This window comes from Gracilinanus agilis, chromosome 5 (genome assembly GCF_016433145.1).
Source record: "Gracilinanus agilis isolate LMUSP501 chromosome 5, AgileGrace, whole genome shotgun sequence".
NCBI lineage: Eukaryota > Metazoa > Chordata > Mammalia > Didelphimorphia > Didelphidae > Gracilinanus > Gracilinanus agilis.
Genome location: NC_058134.1, coordinates 51,499,511 through 51,513,699, shown reverse-complemented (window position 1 = coordinate 51,513,699; position 14,189 = coordinate 51,499,511). Strand labels below are relative to the sequence as shown.

Below are 14,189 nucleotides of genomic sequence, written 5' to 3'. Positions count from 1 at the left end.
CCTTCCTTCCTTCCTTCCTTCCTTCCTTCCTTCCTTCCTTCCTTCCTTCCTTCCTTCCTTCCTTCCTTCCTTCCTTCCTAGTGTCACACAGCTAAAAAGTATTTGAAGTCAGATTTGAACCCAGGTTTTTCTGTCTCTAGGCTTGGCTCTCTGTTGATGGAACTACATAGCTGCCCCTCATATTAATTCTCAAAGATTGTCTAGTAATCAGTGATAATAAGCACTCCTATCCCATGCTAGAACTTTGCCTCCAACATGACTTGGATTGTTTTTGTCTTTCTCCAAGGCTTAGCACAGTGCTTGACACAGAGTAGGTACTTAAATAATTGTTGACTGACTTGATGCACTGTGCAGAGGTCTGGAGACACAAAAATAAAATCAAGACCATCTCTGCCCTCATGGAACTTACATTCCTTTAAGTCACAGAAGAGTTGCATTCTGTGTTATTTAGCTACTCAGTATTGGCCACCTTCAAGCTCTGCAGAAACAAAACTCCCCTAGTCCAGTTTTATAACTCATCTTCTAGCCAGACTTGGAAATAGTCCCTCTGGGTAAGAGTTATTTTATTTTCATTTATTTCAATTTATTTTATTCTATTCTATTGGGGTGGAATAAGGTGATAGGCAAGAGGCAAAATAAGTGAGGACCCACCAGCCTTGGAATCAGGAAGACATAGATTCAAGTCTTGCCTTTGGCACTCACAGGCTGTGTGACCTTGGGCTAGTTACTTAAACTCTGAATGCCCTAGGCAGCTCTCTAAAACTCTTAAATTCTATGGGATTTACTGATCAGCCTCCAAGGACTAAATTTCCTCACTGGAAATTCCCTCTAGCAATGGAGTGTGAGATAGCCACAGAAAAAGGTGTTACACAACCAATTGATAAAAAGAAAAAAAAATCCTCCTCCTTTCCCAGTTCCTCTTTCCTTTGTAAAGGGGGGAAGGGAACAGGAATGTCTTCTTCCAAAGTCAGTATCCATTGCAGATCAAGCCCTGTCCTGTAGAGGCCACTATGGAAGTATTAGTTTGGTCATCTTTTTTTTTTTTTTAATCCTTCCCCATCATGCAGTACTAAAGGTGCCCTACCTATGAATGACTTGGCACATTTTCTCCCATGGGTCCTACTCTAAGATATTTAGAATTTATTTTCTATATTTTTGTTAAATATTTATTCATATTTAAGGTTAATGTGAGCCCCAGGCACAACCCAGAATCCTAAAAAGCTCCAAACGCACGGTATATCCTCCCATGAATGCTGTGGTGGCACCTACCTCAGAACTCCTGCTCATGATGCCACCGGTAGAGAAGTCTGAGTATTGATGTCGGTGGAGTTTTTTAGAGCGTTGCTACTTTCTAGATAGATTCGAACCCCCAGGCACACACACATAGACACATCGATTTCCTTCTGTGGTTCTCCCAAGAGTGACTGATGGAAGCACAAACTTTGACTTCCAAAGGACCTTAGATGATTGCCTAATGGAATTTGTCAGTCAGGACACTTATTGGTTTCCTTTAGTGCTTTTAAAAAATGGAATTGGGCCTGATTAGTTGCATCCCATAGATTAAATGATTTTTTAAACCCCTTCCCCTCCCAACCCCGATGAAATCCCCATTATCTTTATTTTGGCTCCCATTCCTGCATTCTGGAGAAGCACCACCGCGTTGCAAGTCAATATCTTTCTGAAAAGACAGTGTGTTGTAAATTGCCTAGACAGCATATGCACGGTTACTCGGGCTGCATTGCCGCTGCTGCAGAGCCTGGGTAGGCTTCCTTCCTGGGAACTCCACAGGCAAGTCCATCCTATTCAAAGAAGGAAAAAAAAAATTAAGTTTTTAGGAAATGGACAATTGCAGTTCGAGAGCCCATCAGATAGCTAGATAGGGTTTCCTTTGTGTTTGCCTGGATCTTTTTTTTCAAGTCTGGTCTGCCGAGACTAACCTGTCTTGAGGGATTTCTGGTTTTTTCCTGCTTCCCCCTCTCTCAGTTGTAGTACAGCCGTACCATTTCAGCTTGCTAGTGCAGAAAGATGTGAATTCAGTTGCTGAATGAGCCTGGCCTGACTGCAAACACATTGCTAGAGACATGTTAAAGAGTTGCAGGTGAATCTCTAGCCTGATCCAGAAAACAGCAAAACGGTAAGACAGAGCTTGTTTGGAATATAGTAGCAACGTTAAAAAAAAAATGGAGCATCTTTGCTAGCCTGCATCGGGATTTTCAAACACAACTTGAAAAGGATTCATTTTGTGCATGTCATTTTTTCTTCTTCTTTTTTTAAACTGAGGGGAAAAAAAACCCCATAGGTGGATGCATGTGGTGTTTAAACCTCTAATCTGACATGGTGCTAGAGACATCCCAGAGTATCTTCAGGCTCCCTAGGATATCCCTGGTAGTTTGTAAACATCAGCACCATGATTAGATGCGGAAGAGGCTTAAGAAATGTATCTCATTGCTATAGCTGAGTCGTAAACTAGCCTTATTCATTACAGCCTAAAGAGATCTCATGGATGATTTTGCCGGGGTATGCTTGGCTGCATGCCCTCCGGGACAAGTGAGTGAAGGACGCCAGACCACTTTTTCATCCGGGTAAACTGATGTCCCTGAATTCAGCCTGATCCTATCTGACGGGAATAAATAGCTCTAGAACGTTAGGGATTTCTGACTCTCCCTTCACCCTCCCCCCTTTTTGGGGGCAGTGTATACCCTATTGGAGTGTACCTGCTTGAAGTGGGTGCTGCATAACGGAGGTCAGGAGGTAGGTATTTTCATCTCGTTTACACCTGTGGTGGCTCTCTGAAATGTTAGCTGTTAATGTGCCATTCGAAATGTTCATGGAGTACTCCGGCATGGGAGAGATTTGGGGGAGAGGAGGGGAGGGGTGGGCAATGCTTTTACTGCTCCAAAAAAGACTTTTATCTGCTTGGGAAGGAGATAAAAATGGAAAGTTGGGAGTGTATGTCTTCTTGAATTCTTGTTTTCCTTGTTAATTAGCCAAGTGGGTTTTGTATGGTCTAGATGGAAGATGAAGGACTTCTGTTAATTGCATTGTAATACAACCCTAAGTGTGGCCAGTAGCTGTTCCCTGTTAGTTTATATAAGGGTTGGTTTATTGTGGCAGTGCAGAGGACAGACTCTAGCTGGTAGATTTTAGGGCTTCCCAGCCTTTGAGTTTTGCTGTAGAAAAGGATGCTTTGATTATTCTAGTTTCTAAACCACAGACAGTAGATGCAAATCAAATGGAATTGTGGAGTTAGAGACTGGCTAGGAGTTGGAGAAAACATTAACTTCCTCTTCTAATATGGTGGCCAGAAAGCCTGTTAGCTTTGTGGAACTTTAAGAATTTAAGAAAAAAAACTTGCTTATGTAACAAGTTTATTAGGAGAGGAAACTTATAACTTCTTAATTTTTTGAATCACCAAAAAATTTTTTTTAAACTCCATTTATGCTACAGCATATTTGATTTGATAGCATGAAGATGATGGTTTACTCCAAACTCAAATGGTTATTAACATGCTTTTTCCCTGAAGTCTTGCTTCCTGTATTTCAGATGTTTTCAGTGAAAATAAAGATGGGAGCTACACAGCATATTCTGTTCTCGATTTCATCTTGTTTGTTTGAAAAAGAAAATAACTTTGTTCCTATTTGGGAGATGATGTACCTTGTGTTTACTGTTTCTTTTACTGTCAGAAAAGTGATATGTATGAGCTATTTTTATTTCTACTTTCACCTTGTCTCAAATGTGAGATTTTCCCAGTCTTGGCCTTCTGGTGACGGATTTGTGTCTCGTTGGAAAAAAAGTAACTGAAGAGTCTTTTTTTTTTTTTTTTTTTTTTTTTTTTTTTTTAGGACAGCAGACAACCAGGGGTTTGGTTTTTTTTAGGCTATACTTTTAAAATTTATTTATTTATTAAAAATATTAAATAGCCACTCTGCAAGGAAGGCACAATGCTGCATGCTATAGGAGACATGCAGGTCTTGCTCCCTGTTAGACTTGCTTCCTGCCTTGATGGACTTCAGAAAGATCATTTTAAGCTCTTCCCTGATTATTGTCTTACTTTCTGATGAGTCACTAAGTCAATTCTTCCATTCTTTTTACTTTCTCTACCAAGAGTAACCCTTTTTACTGACTAGTTGTCAGGTGTTTTTTTTTTTTAATATTTTGTGGGTGGGAATGGTAGGAAGAGATAAATGAGGGAGAAGAAGAGTGTTCTGAACTAAATGAGAAATAGAAAGTTGACATTTTTGAATTTTGTATGGAGATGAGAACACCACTCCCCCTTTTAACCATCCCACCCCCTTCTTTCCTTGGTGTTTAGCGCTTTTAAATTAAGGTCCCAAAGTGTTCATGATAGAGTTTGGGGCCATTAAGAAGTGGAAATTAGAAAAACTTCAACTTCCTACTCAATATAGAGTTTCATGGGAAGAACAATGAATAGGGAATTTATTAATTTAGAGGAAAACCTGTGCCAATGTTTGTTGGGGCTTTTTCTATGGCAAAATAATTGATCAGAGAAATTAGACCACTTGCATTTCCATAAGGAATCATAGAATTTTAGAGTTGGAATTTTAGAGGGATCTTGCTGGATCTCCAAGCTATGTAGAATGACCTTCTTTGACATCCCTGACAGGTTGTCATTCTGTCTTTGCTTGAACACCTCTAGTGACAGGAGCACACATTCATAAGGCGAACTTTTACATTTTTGAATAGCTTGCTTGTTTAGCCCGTCAGTTTTTCTGGAGAGCTACTTCCTCTTTGCTGGAATATTTAACAGGGAACTGAACTGCAGTTTTTATGGTTCTGCTACTTCCTTTATTATAATCTCCCCTCTCTCCTCAGGCAACTTCTGGTCTCTGACTTTCTACAGTCAGGAGATGATAATTGTGGGGCCCCTTTTTTCCCCATGTAGAGATCCCTAAGACTTTGCAGTGGGAAAGAACATTAAAAATATTCTTCTCCAAATCTAGCATCTTTCTCAATAAGAAAATAGATTCAGGAAGGTGGTGACTTGTCCAAGGTCATTCATTTAACTGGTTCTGGGGGCCAGGCTCCTGATTTAACCAGATTAGTGCTTCTTCCTCTAAAAGGAGACCTCCTCTTCCATAATAAGGCATTCTAGGCCCTCAGGAGACTCACTTGGCTTAACTTAGACCTAAGCAATGGGGGATGGTAGAGGTTATGAGGGTAATGGCATATTAAACAGTTTTCCATTTGGTGAGGTAAGCCTAGCTCCATCAATAGCTTGTTCCTGCTTAAATTTCTTTCTGGTATTACTGTTCCTGTACCTAGCTGGTTTTCTGACAGAGGATCATTTTCACAAAGCCCAGATTAGAGACTTCAGTGCTTATTGGCCATTTGTTTTCAGCAGCTTTTAAAATCCTGAGACTGAGTCAGTGAGTGAGCATTTATGGATGCCCACAGGACATTCTGCTAGAGAATTGAGCATCATTTCTATAGAGGATGAAAATAATCATATGGTAATGTGAAGTCCTTAAATCTTCCTCTCTGCTAGAATTATTATCCTTCATAGAGAGGTAGCCAGGCATAACTGGGGGACCAGGTATGACTTTAAGGTCCCAGGATATGACACTGGATTTAGTCAGGTTCAAATCCCATCTTAAACACTTGTTAGCTGTGTGACTTTTGGCTCTCCAAGACTCAGTTTCCTTATCTGTAAAATGAGGAATTTGGATTCTCTGAGATGTCTTCCAGCTCTGAATCTATGATCCTTGGATCTTTGCTAAGTTCTAGATCTTTTGACCTTTCTTAATTTACTTGAATTGGTTATAGAATTGTCCTGATTGAAGTTTGGGAGACTGGGGTGCAAAGGGCAGGAAGGGGAAAGTTACTTTACCTCAACAGGGTACCATAAGAATTTGAGTTAAACTAATTCTATGAATCAATTTTAGAGAGAGGTAGAATCAGAGAAGATTCCTAAAACTTCTGACTGGTTTCTTTTGAGAATCTAGTGCTTCTCTTCTTCCCACTCCCATCCCAGTAGAGGTAGAAGCCCAAACCCTGTCCAGCCCTGGCTCTGTTTCCTATACCATGTAAGTACTGAAGGAGCACCCACAATGATGCCATTCTAATTCTTCTTGTCCTCTGGTCCATATGGATTCCACTCTGATCCCTCTCACTAAGTTCTCTTTGCAGCTCTCCAGATAATTTGTAGCTCCACAGCAATTCCTTGTTGTTCTTTTCCTGGGTAGTGAGTGGGTTGAGGTAGATGATGGACATATCAAAGTGCCCTGGGAACCCTGGACTTAATAATTTGGAACTGGGAAGAGATCTGAAGAGGTACATGCAATCTAATTCTCTTCATTTTACAAATGAGGTAATTGAGTTAAATAGACTCTTCCATGGTTTTCTATAATTTGAACTCATGTCTTCTGATTCCAAATTGAGCAGTCTTTCTACTGTACCATATTCTGTTGATTAACTCATAGTGACTGGAATAAGAACACTATTTTTTCTCTTCCTCAATGTTTGTGACAAATGGACTTTTATATGAAAAAAGATTCTTTTTTTTTTAATTGGGGAATGGGGGCTGTCTCGGGGCATAATTTTAAGAGTTCATTTGCTTCTACTGTTCATCCTTAAATGATGTCTTGCTAAGAACAGAGTGGTTGATGGAGGAACACTTCATGGAAACATTGGATTGTGTTTTCAGATGGCAGATAAACAGCAGGGTACAGACATCTGACTGCTCTCCTTTATTCCCATTTGTAGGTTCAGTTAAGATTCGGTATCGACTGTCATAGAAAATGTTCACATAGCTGGAATTTATGGGACCAGTCAGGACTTTATTAATGGATTGCAGTCAGTTTCATTATTGTTGAGCTTTCAACTCATGATAATAGAGAGAACTGACATTCCAGCATTAAGAGGTTTCCATCCCTCCCCGTTTCCCCAGGGACCTTGTTCCCTGTGTTTCTCTTCATAATCTGTGTGCATGTGTAGTGACCTCTGAGCCTCTGAAAATTTTCAGCACATTGAAAGTCATTCAAATATTGTGCTTTTATGAATTCCTTTGAGAAAACTGTGTTCAAATATGGGACCAAGTCTTGAAGCCAGAATAAGAAGAACATCAAATTTTAAATGGCATAACATTAATATTAAAGTTAGTCACTCATCCATCATCCTAGCATTAATAATAAGTGTAAACTTTATTTTAAAAGATGACTACTTCGGATGGGGAGACTTAAGTTGTATTTGTTTCTATCGCCATCTGTTCCTGAGCAAGGAGATGGTACACAACTTTATTTCTCCTTCAGGGAAGGGATTTAAAAATATTTTTAATCCTTATTTTTAAATGCTGTTCATATGGTTACCAGGAGAAAGGATTCATATCCTAATGGATCAATCAGTGATTACAGAAGTGGATTTCTTTGCTGTTTCCATGTTTAATGATACCTTCTGGTGGCTTTATTTTTCATGGGGGATGGTATATCAGTGAATATTTGAAAGACATAAGCATCAAAGGTAGAGACTGACTTAGTTTGGTACAGAGTAGAAGGTGATTGCAAATGAAATGGATGGAAGGGAAAAAACCAACCCCCCTCCCTTGGTAGTCATAAGAGATAATGACAGGAGTAGACTTCCTGAAAAAGTGGCAGAAACTGTTGTTTAAGATGTTTGACTGTGGCAGACTCTAGAAAGTACATGTTAAAATAAGGGTTCCTGGGGGGGGGTGTTGGTGACTCAGTGGATAAGAGAGCCAGGCTTAGAGAACAGAGGTCCTGGGTTCCAATCTGACCTCAAAAACCTCCTAGCTGTGTGACTCTGTGCAAGTCACTTAGCACCAGTTGCCTTTTATTGCTCTTCTGCCTTAGAATTGATATTTATTATTGATTTTTAAGACAGAAAATAATGGATTTAAAAAAAAGAAAGAATCCTATATAATGAGGTTGTATAATATTTCATCTCACGGTTGTGTGATGCTATATTCAACAAAGTCTGTTCACCATAATTTTGATAATGGCGAAGTTTTAGAATTGTAATTTTAGACAGATTTCATATATCTTTATGTCAAGGGGACTCTTCTAAATATACAATGGTTCTCTATCCACAGGTGAGCCACAAGACATGGGATAACTAAATCTATGGGAGCTGATGAGATCAAGCAAACTAGTATAAAGAGAAGAGTGATAAGGGTCTAGGACAGAGTTCTGTGAGACTTCTAGGGCCAGTGGGCATGAGCTGGATAAAATCCAGCAAAAGAGACTGAAAAGGTAGCACCAGATAGGTAGGAGGTACTCTAGGAGAGAATGGTGCCATAAGAAAAACAAGAAAGAAGAGCAAATCAAGGAGATCAAGTGAGACAGAGATTTCAGAGTGGTCAAGAAGGATGAAGATTGAGAAAAGGCCATTAGGTTCAGCGATTAAGAAATCTTTAATGACTTGGAAGAAAATATTTTCAATTGAATGATGAGGTCAGAAGCTAGACTTTGGGAATTAAGAAGAGAGTGAGAAGAAAGAAATAAATGACACCAGATGTGGAAGGTCTTTTTTAAGAGTTTAGCTTCAAGAGAGAAGAGAAATATGGGATAATAGATATCAGGGATTGATGGATCAAATGAGAGTTTTATTTTTTTTTTAAAGAATGGAGAAGACATGGACCTATTTGTAGCCCACCATAGGGAAGGAGTTAGTAGATAAAGAGACATTTAGATAAATGAAAGAGTAGGGATGATAGAAGGAGCAATCTTTAGAGAAGTTGAGAAAGAATAGAATTACCTGGAGATGTAGAGGGGTTTTCTTTGGCAAAGAAAAGAGCCACCTCATCATATGAGAGGGACTGAAGGCACGAATAGAGGTAGAAGGTATCTGGGAGAGATAAACTGAGGAGAGGAGAAGAGGAAACTCAAAGATAATAGACTCCATTTTTTTTCAGTGAAATAGGAGGCAAAGTTCTCAGCTGAGAAGGAGGGTTGAAAAGTTTTGTGAAAAGTTATTGTGATTGAGACAGTGAGTCTATTAGGGAAAGGATTACTTTGCTGCAGGGAAGGCTCAATTGAGATTATGCAGTATAAATTCGAAGGGGATTCAGTCAAAATAGTTTCACACCTGCTGCCTTCAACAGCACATGAGTGGGAATAAAGACATAGTATGATTGTATGGTCATAATAATCCAGGGCTGAGACTTGGCTAGTACATATGGTGACAGGATAACAGAGGCAGGGGATTCAAGAGAAGAGGACCATATGGAGTTGAACTCTTCACTAATTGGTCAAGATGGGGCAGGGAGGAGAGTGTAGCCAGTGTAGGACTAATAATGACCTTGACCAAAAAGAAGGAAAAAAAATAAGTAAAAGTTTTCTCTAATGGAAGCATATACTTTTGTATCACTAGAAATAAAAGTTTAATAATTTTGACATTCTGAAAACATTTGGACTGTTTTAGAATCATCATTTTCTGGAGATCTGAGTTAAAGGCCAATGGGCAATGGAGAGACTTTGGGAGGGCCAATTTTGAGTTCTTGACATGCTCATGAGTAGCTAATTCACATGATGGTATGGATCAATGCTACATCAATAATTCCCTTTTGGACTGAGAAGGGTTTTACTAGTCTCTGTTGCCTGGGTTTATAAAATAGAGAAATAACCTCAACAAGTAAAACTATTCTACATAGGTAATGCTATGGGTTTGGGTATATATTATTGCAAGTATTGTTCCCATAGTTTAGACAAGAAGGTTATAGGGATTGGTCAAATTGTTTTTTCTGCACTTAGAATCAATAGCTAGGTCTTGGGAATGCATGTTATATATACTTTCTTGAGCCCTGAAATATTTCTGTTAGACCTTCATAAAATTCATTGCAATGTCATTCAGGCAGACCTGTAGGCAAAGTTATTATACAAAGTATACATGGAAAAAAACTTATTCTGCTGCTCAACACCTTGGCAAAATGTGGTCTGAGATTCCCATAATCTTTTGGGGGAAAGGATATAGGAAAATTATATCTAATGAATATTGAAATGTTCATCTCATGCTCTTCAAAGCTTCTGAAATGGATTTCTTGGTCTGAAGGATTTTTCCTGTCTGCTTGCATTGTGTCCCTTAATCCCTCATTTGAACCTACTGCAGAATCCCATTAAAATCTGCTTGTTATTAAATGAATTATCTCAGGTCAAATCATACTCTCTAGAATGTAACAACATTAAGAAAAAACTTCATATGACACAGCCTGGAACACAATTTTCAGGCCTATCTCCTCCAGTATTGTTTATAAAGATAACTTTCTGTATTTCTGCATGACTTTGAAACCATTTAATCTAAGTATTTGTCAGAGGATCTTGGGATGTTTAGTCTGGAAAAGAGAACATTGGAAGAAATGATAATCGTCTTCCAAGTTTTTCATGTGGAGGAGATATTTATTTGACTACTCCCTGGGGACAAGGAGAACAACTAGGACCAATGGTTGGAAATTAAATTACAGTTTTGAATTTTAACAACAAGTTTTTATTAACCAGAAGACAGAAGGTCAGACATGTAGCAGGAGAAACAAGATAGAGAGGTTAGGAAAAGTCAAAAGAGAAGACCTAGAGAAGATGGGCAACATAGTATAGAACATAGACATAGTATAGAAATCAAGAAAGATGAAAACTGAGAAGAGGCCATAAATTTGCTACTTGGTTACTTTGCAGTTAAATGAAGAGGATGAAAGCAGCATTTTGAGTATGTTAGCATCTGGTGAGTGTCTTTTTAAGGATGAAGGAGACTTGGGCATGTGCTTATAGGCGCTAGAGAAGGAAGCTATAGATAAGAAGAGATTGAAGATGAGAAATGTGCATGCCTATCTTTCTATGCACAACATACATGTGTGTATGTGCTTCTAATTTTCTAAAATAAGCTAAGGAAAAATAATTGATGAAATTATTTTAGTAACATGTTATAATTAACATTAGAAAAAGAATAAAGATGATAGTGGGGGCAACCTGCTGGAGGAAATGGAAGAGGATGGGATCACAGGTACATGTAGGATCTTGCCAAGGCCAAGAGGGAATTTTGATTTTTCATTGAAAAAAGTGAGTTTTTCAGTAGAGAGGCTGGGGAAGAGAGTGATGGGGAAGACTTCAGGTGAGAAGAAAATGTCTGGAGCAACAACTGTGATTAGTATTATGGTGAATCAATTAGGGAAGAATAAAAGGATTGACTGACTTTAGTGAGAGACCAGTTATGATGAAGTAAGAGAAGTTTATAGTGGAGTGGCCTTATTCATTAATTTTGTGATTTTCTCCAGTTCTTTCCAACAACACATCAGTAGATTGAAAGAGGCAAGTGATAGGAGTAATGAGGTTAGGATTTGGCTAGGTGTTATTGGCTGTAGGACAATTGAGCAAGAGTCAAGAGTAAAGGATGATATAGTGTTGAACTGGTTCAAGATTGGGAAAGGAGGAGAACACAGCTGAGCAGAAGTGAGGATCTAGGATTATTAATGAGGGATTAACAGGATGTAAAGGAGTTTTGTGAATAGTGAGGCATAAAGAGAAATGAAAGAATAAGAAATTATGGTCAAATAAAAGAAATTGAGAGTGCTTGAAAATGGAATTGGAAAACGTGGGTGGTGGCAATCAAGAGTATGACCATCTCTTGAGGTTTGGTGGAGGATTCTGAATAGACTGAAAAACTGGAAAATTGGAGTATTTGAGGGGTGTATGTTGATGTCCCCTAGAATGAGGAAATGGTATTGGGGGTAGTTGGAGAAGGAAATGGCAGCCTATTCCAGTATCTTTGCCAAGAAAACCCCAAATGGGGTCACAAAGAGTCAGACATGACTTAAAAAACAACTGAACAACAACATGGGAGAAAGAGAGGAAAATTGTGAGCCAGGCTTTTGAGTTCATTAGGAAAGGATAGAGAATGTCCTAGGGGCGGTTCCCTACCAGATCCTGTATAGGGAGATGAATTTAGATGAACAGTTAGAGTTGCTCAAAATTAGAATGAGCTTCTCTCTTCTCCTTTCCTCCAGGTACTGGTGTCACCTTTAAAACAATTACTATTTTTTATTTTGCATCTATTTTATATATATTCTCTTTCTCCAGTACCTCTCTCTTCCCTCCCCAACTTTCTTTTTTCTTTGTATTCCCAGAAACTAGCCCAGAACCTGACCATAAATGCTTTTTGATTGATTGCTTTTTGTGGTAATGAGTTCTTTTTTACTAGAGAAATTTAGTGGAATGGTAGGTTGGTCCTTGGGTTTGTAGAGAAAATTCAGCCCTTAGGAGTTTGGATGGCTGGTTGTGACTTGTGGGATCTTCCAAATGATATGGCTGTGATTCTCATGGTGAGATTTAGAAAAGAAAAGGGTATAGAAATGAGTGTCTTTATACATATATACACACACCTATCTCTGTGTACACAATAATGTATGGATGTATCTATAATTTTATAAGCATAAAAGAAGGAAAACAATTAAATGAAATTATTGTAGTAACATATATTAGAATTCAGACTAAACATCTAAATGTTTCATAATGGAATTAGCAACACAATTATCAAACCTGTAGGAGGTAATCACTGAAGCTGAATGAAGATTATAGCAAAACTTCATTCGTAGCTTCAGTATAAAGGGACATTACATTCTGAAGTGCACTTCATTTAGCCGTGCCCATAGTCCATGGATTCAGGACTTAGAGGAAATTAGGTCAGACCCCAAAGAAATAGCATTTCTTAAATGCAAAATGTTTAATTAAAAAAAAGAATGATCCACAGTATTAGAAATGAAATCCTCTGGGCTATAGAGGTCTACTCTGAGAAGAAGTATAGTATAGTATATAGAGCCAGACCTGGGACCAAGTTTTGTCTTTGACACATCCTGGCCATATGACACTGGGGAAGTCTAGGCAGCTCTCTAAGAGGGGAGATTACAGAGAATGTGCAGACCTGCATTGCTAGAGGTAATTAACTTAACTGGAAGTTTTCTATACCAGTGATATGACAGGTTGAAGCACTCTCCTATTCCTTCCTTCCTCCCTCCCTCCCTCCCTTCCTTCCTTCCTTCCTTCCTTCCTTCCTTCCTTCCTTCCTTCTTTCCTTCCTTCCTTCCTTCCTTCCCATGCATGAGGCCCCTAGGTTTAGCAGAGTGCCTGTCAAATATTTATTCAGTCATGTCCAACTCTTCATGACCTCTCTTGGGATTTTCTTGGCAAAGAATCTGGAGTAGTTTGCCATTTCCTTCTCAAGCTCATTTTTCGGATGAGGAAACTGAGGCAAACAGGATTAGGTGATTTGTTCAGATCATATAGCTGATAAGTGTCTGAGGTCAGATTTAAACTCATGAAGTTGAATCTTCCTGATTTCAGGCCCCACATTCTATCCGCTGAGATATCCAACTGTCTAACACATAATAGATACTTAATAAATAAATATTTATTGATTGACTGATATGGTGAATATAATGCTGGACTTGAAGGCAAGAACTTCAAATGTATCCTCAGAGACTTACTAGTTGTGTGACTTTGGGAAAATCACTTAAACTATGTCTACCTCATTTTCTGCATCTGTAAAATGGTGGATAATAATAGCACTTACCTCTCAAAGTTGTTGAAAGGATTAAATGAGATAATATTTTTTAAATATAATTTTTATTTTATTTTAAAAAATATTTCTTCATGGTTACATGTTTCATGTTTTCTCCCTCTCCACTTCTTTCCCTTCCTCCAGAGCTGACAAGCAATTCTCTTGGATTATACATGTATTATCACAAAAGAGATAATATTTTAAAAATACTTTGTAAATCTTAAAGTGCTATGTGAATGCCAACTATTATTATTATTACTGTATGTACCTCCACTTGTATTATCTTGCAATCTTCATGCACCCTTTGGAGAGAGGTAGAGGTTCCTGGTGGCTAGCATGCTGGACATGTAGTCTGGGAGACAAGCTTGTTTATTTATTTATTTCCATGACTCAGGGAATTTTATTTAATTAATTAATTTAGAGTATTTTCCCATGATTACATGAATCATGTTCTTTCCCTCCCCTCCTCCCACCCCCTCCCATAAGTCAATGAGCAATTCCACTGGGTTTTATATGTGTCATCGATGAAGATCTATTTCCATATTATTAATATTTGCACTAGGGTGATCGCTTAGAGTCTACATCCCTTATCATATGGGAGATAAGTTTAAAGTCCACTTGAGCTATTTGCTAGCTACCCAAGGCCAGCCAAGTCACCTAAACCCTTGGAGATG

General features: G+C 38.5%; 1 protein-coding gene across 1 annotated transcript in view; it reads left to right on the top strand.

The window, feature by feature from the left end:
• Positions 1–1,598: 1,598 nt before the first annotated feature.
• The window catches only part of CDK14 (cyclin dependent kinase 14), a 208,386-nt gene continuing 195,795 nt past the window's right edge, over positions 1,599–14,189 (top strand). The window contains 2 exon segments of the mRNA XM_044678913.1: positions 1,599–1,634; positions 1,636–1,788. Coding sequence (XP_044534848.1) covers positions 1,599–1,634; positions 1,636–1,788 — 189 coding nt within the window.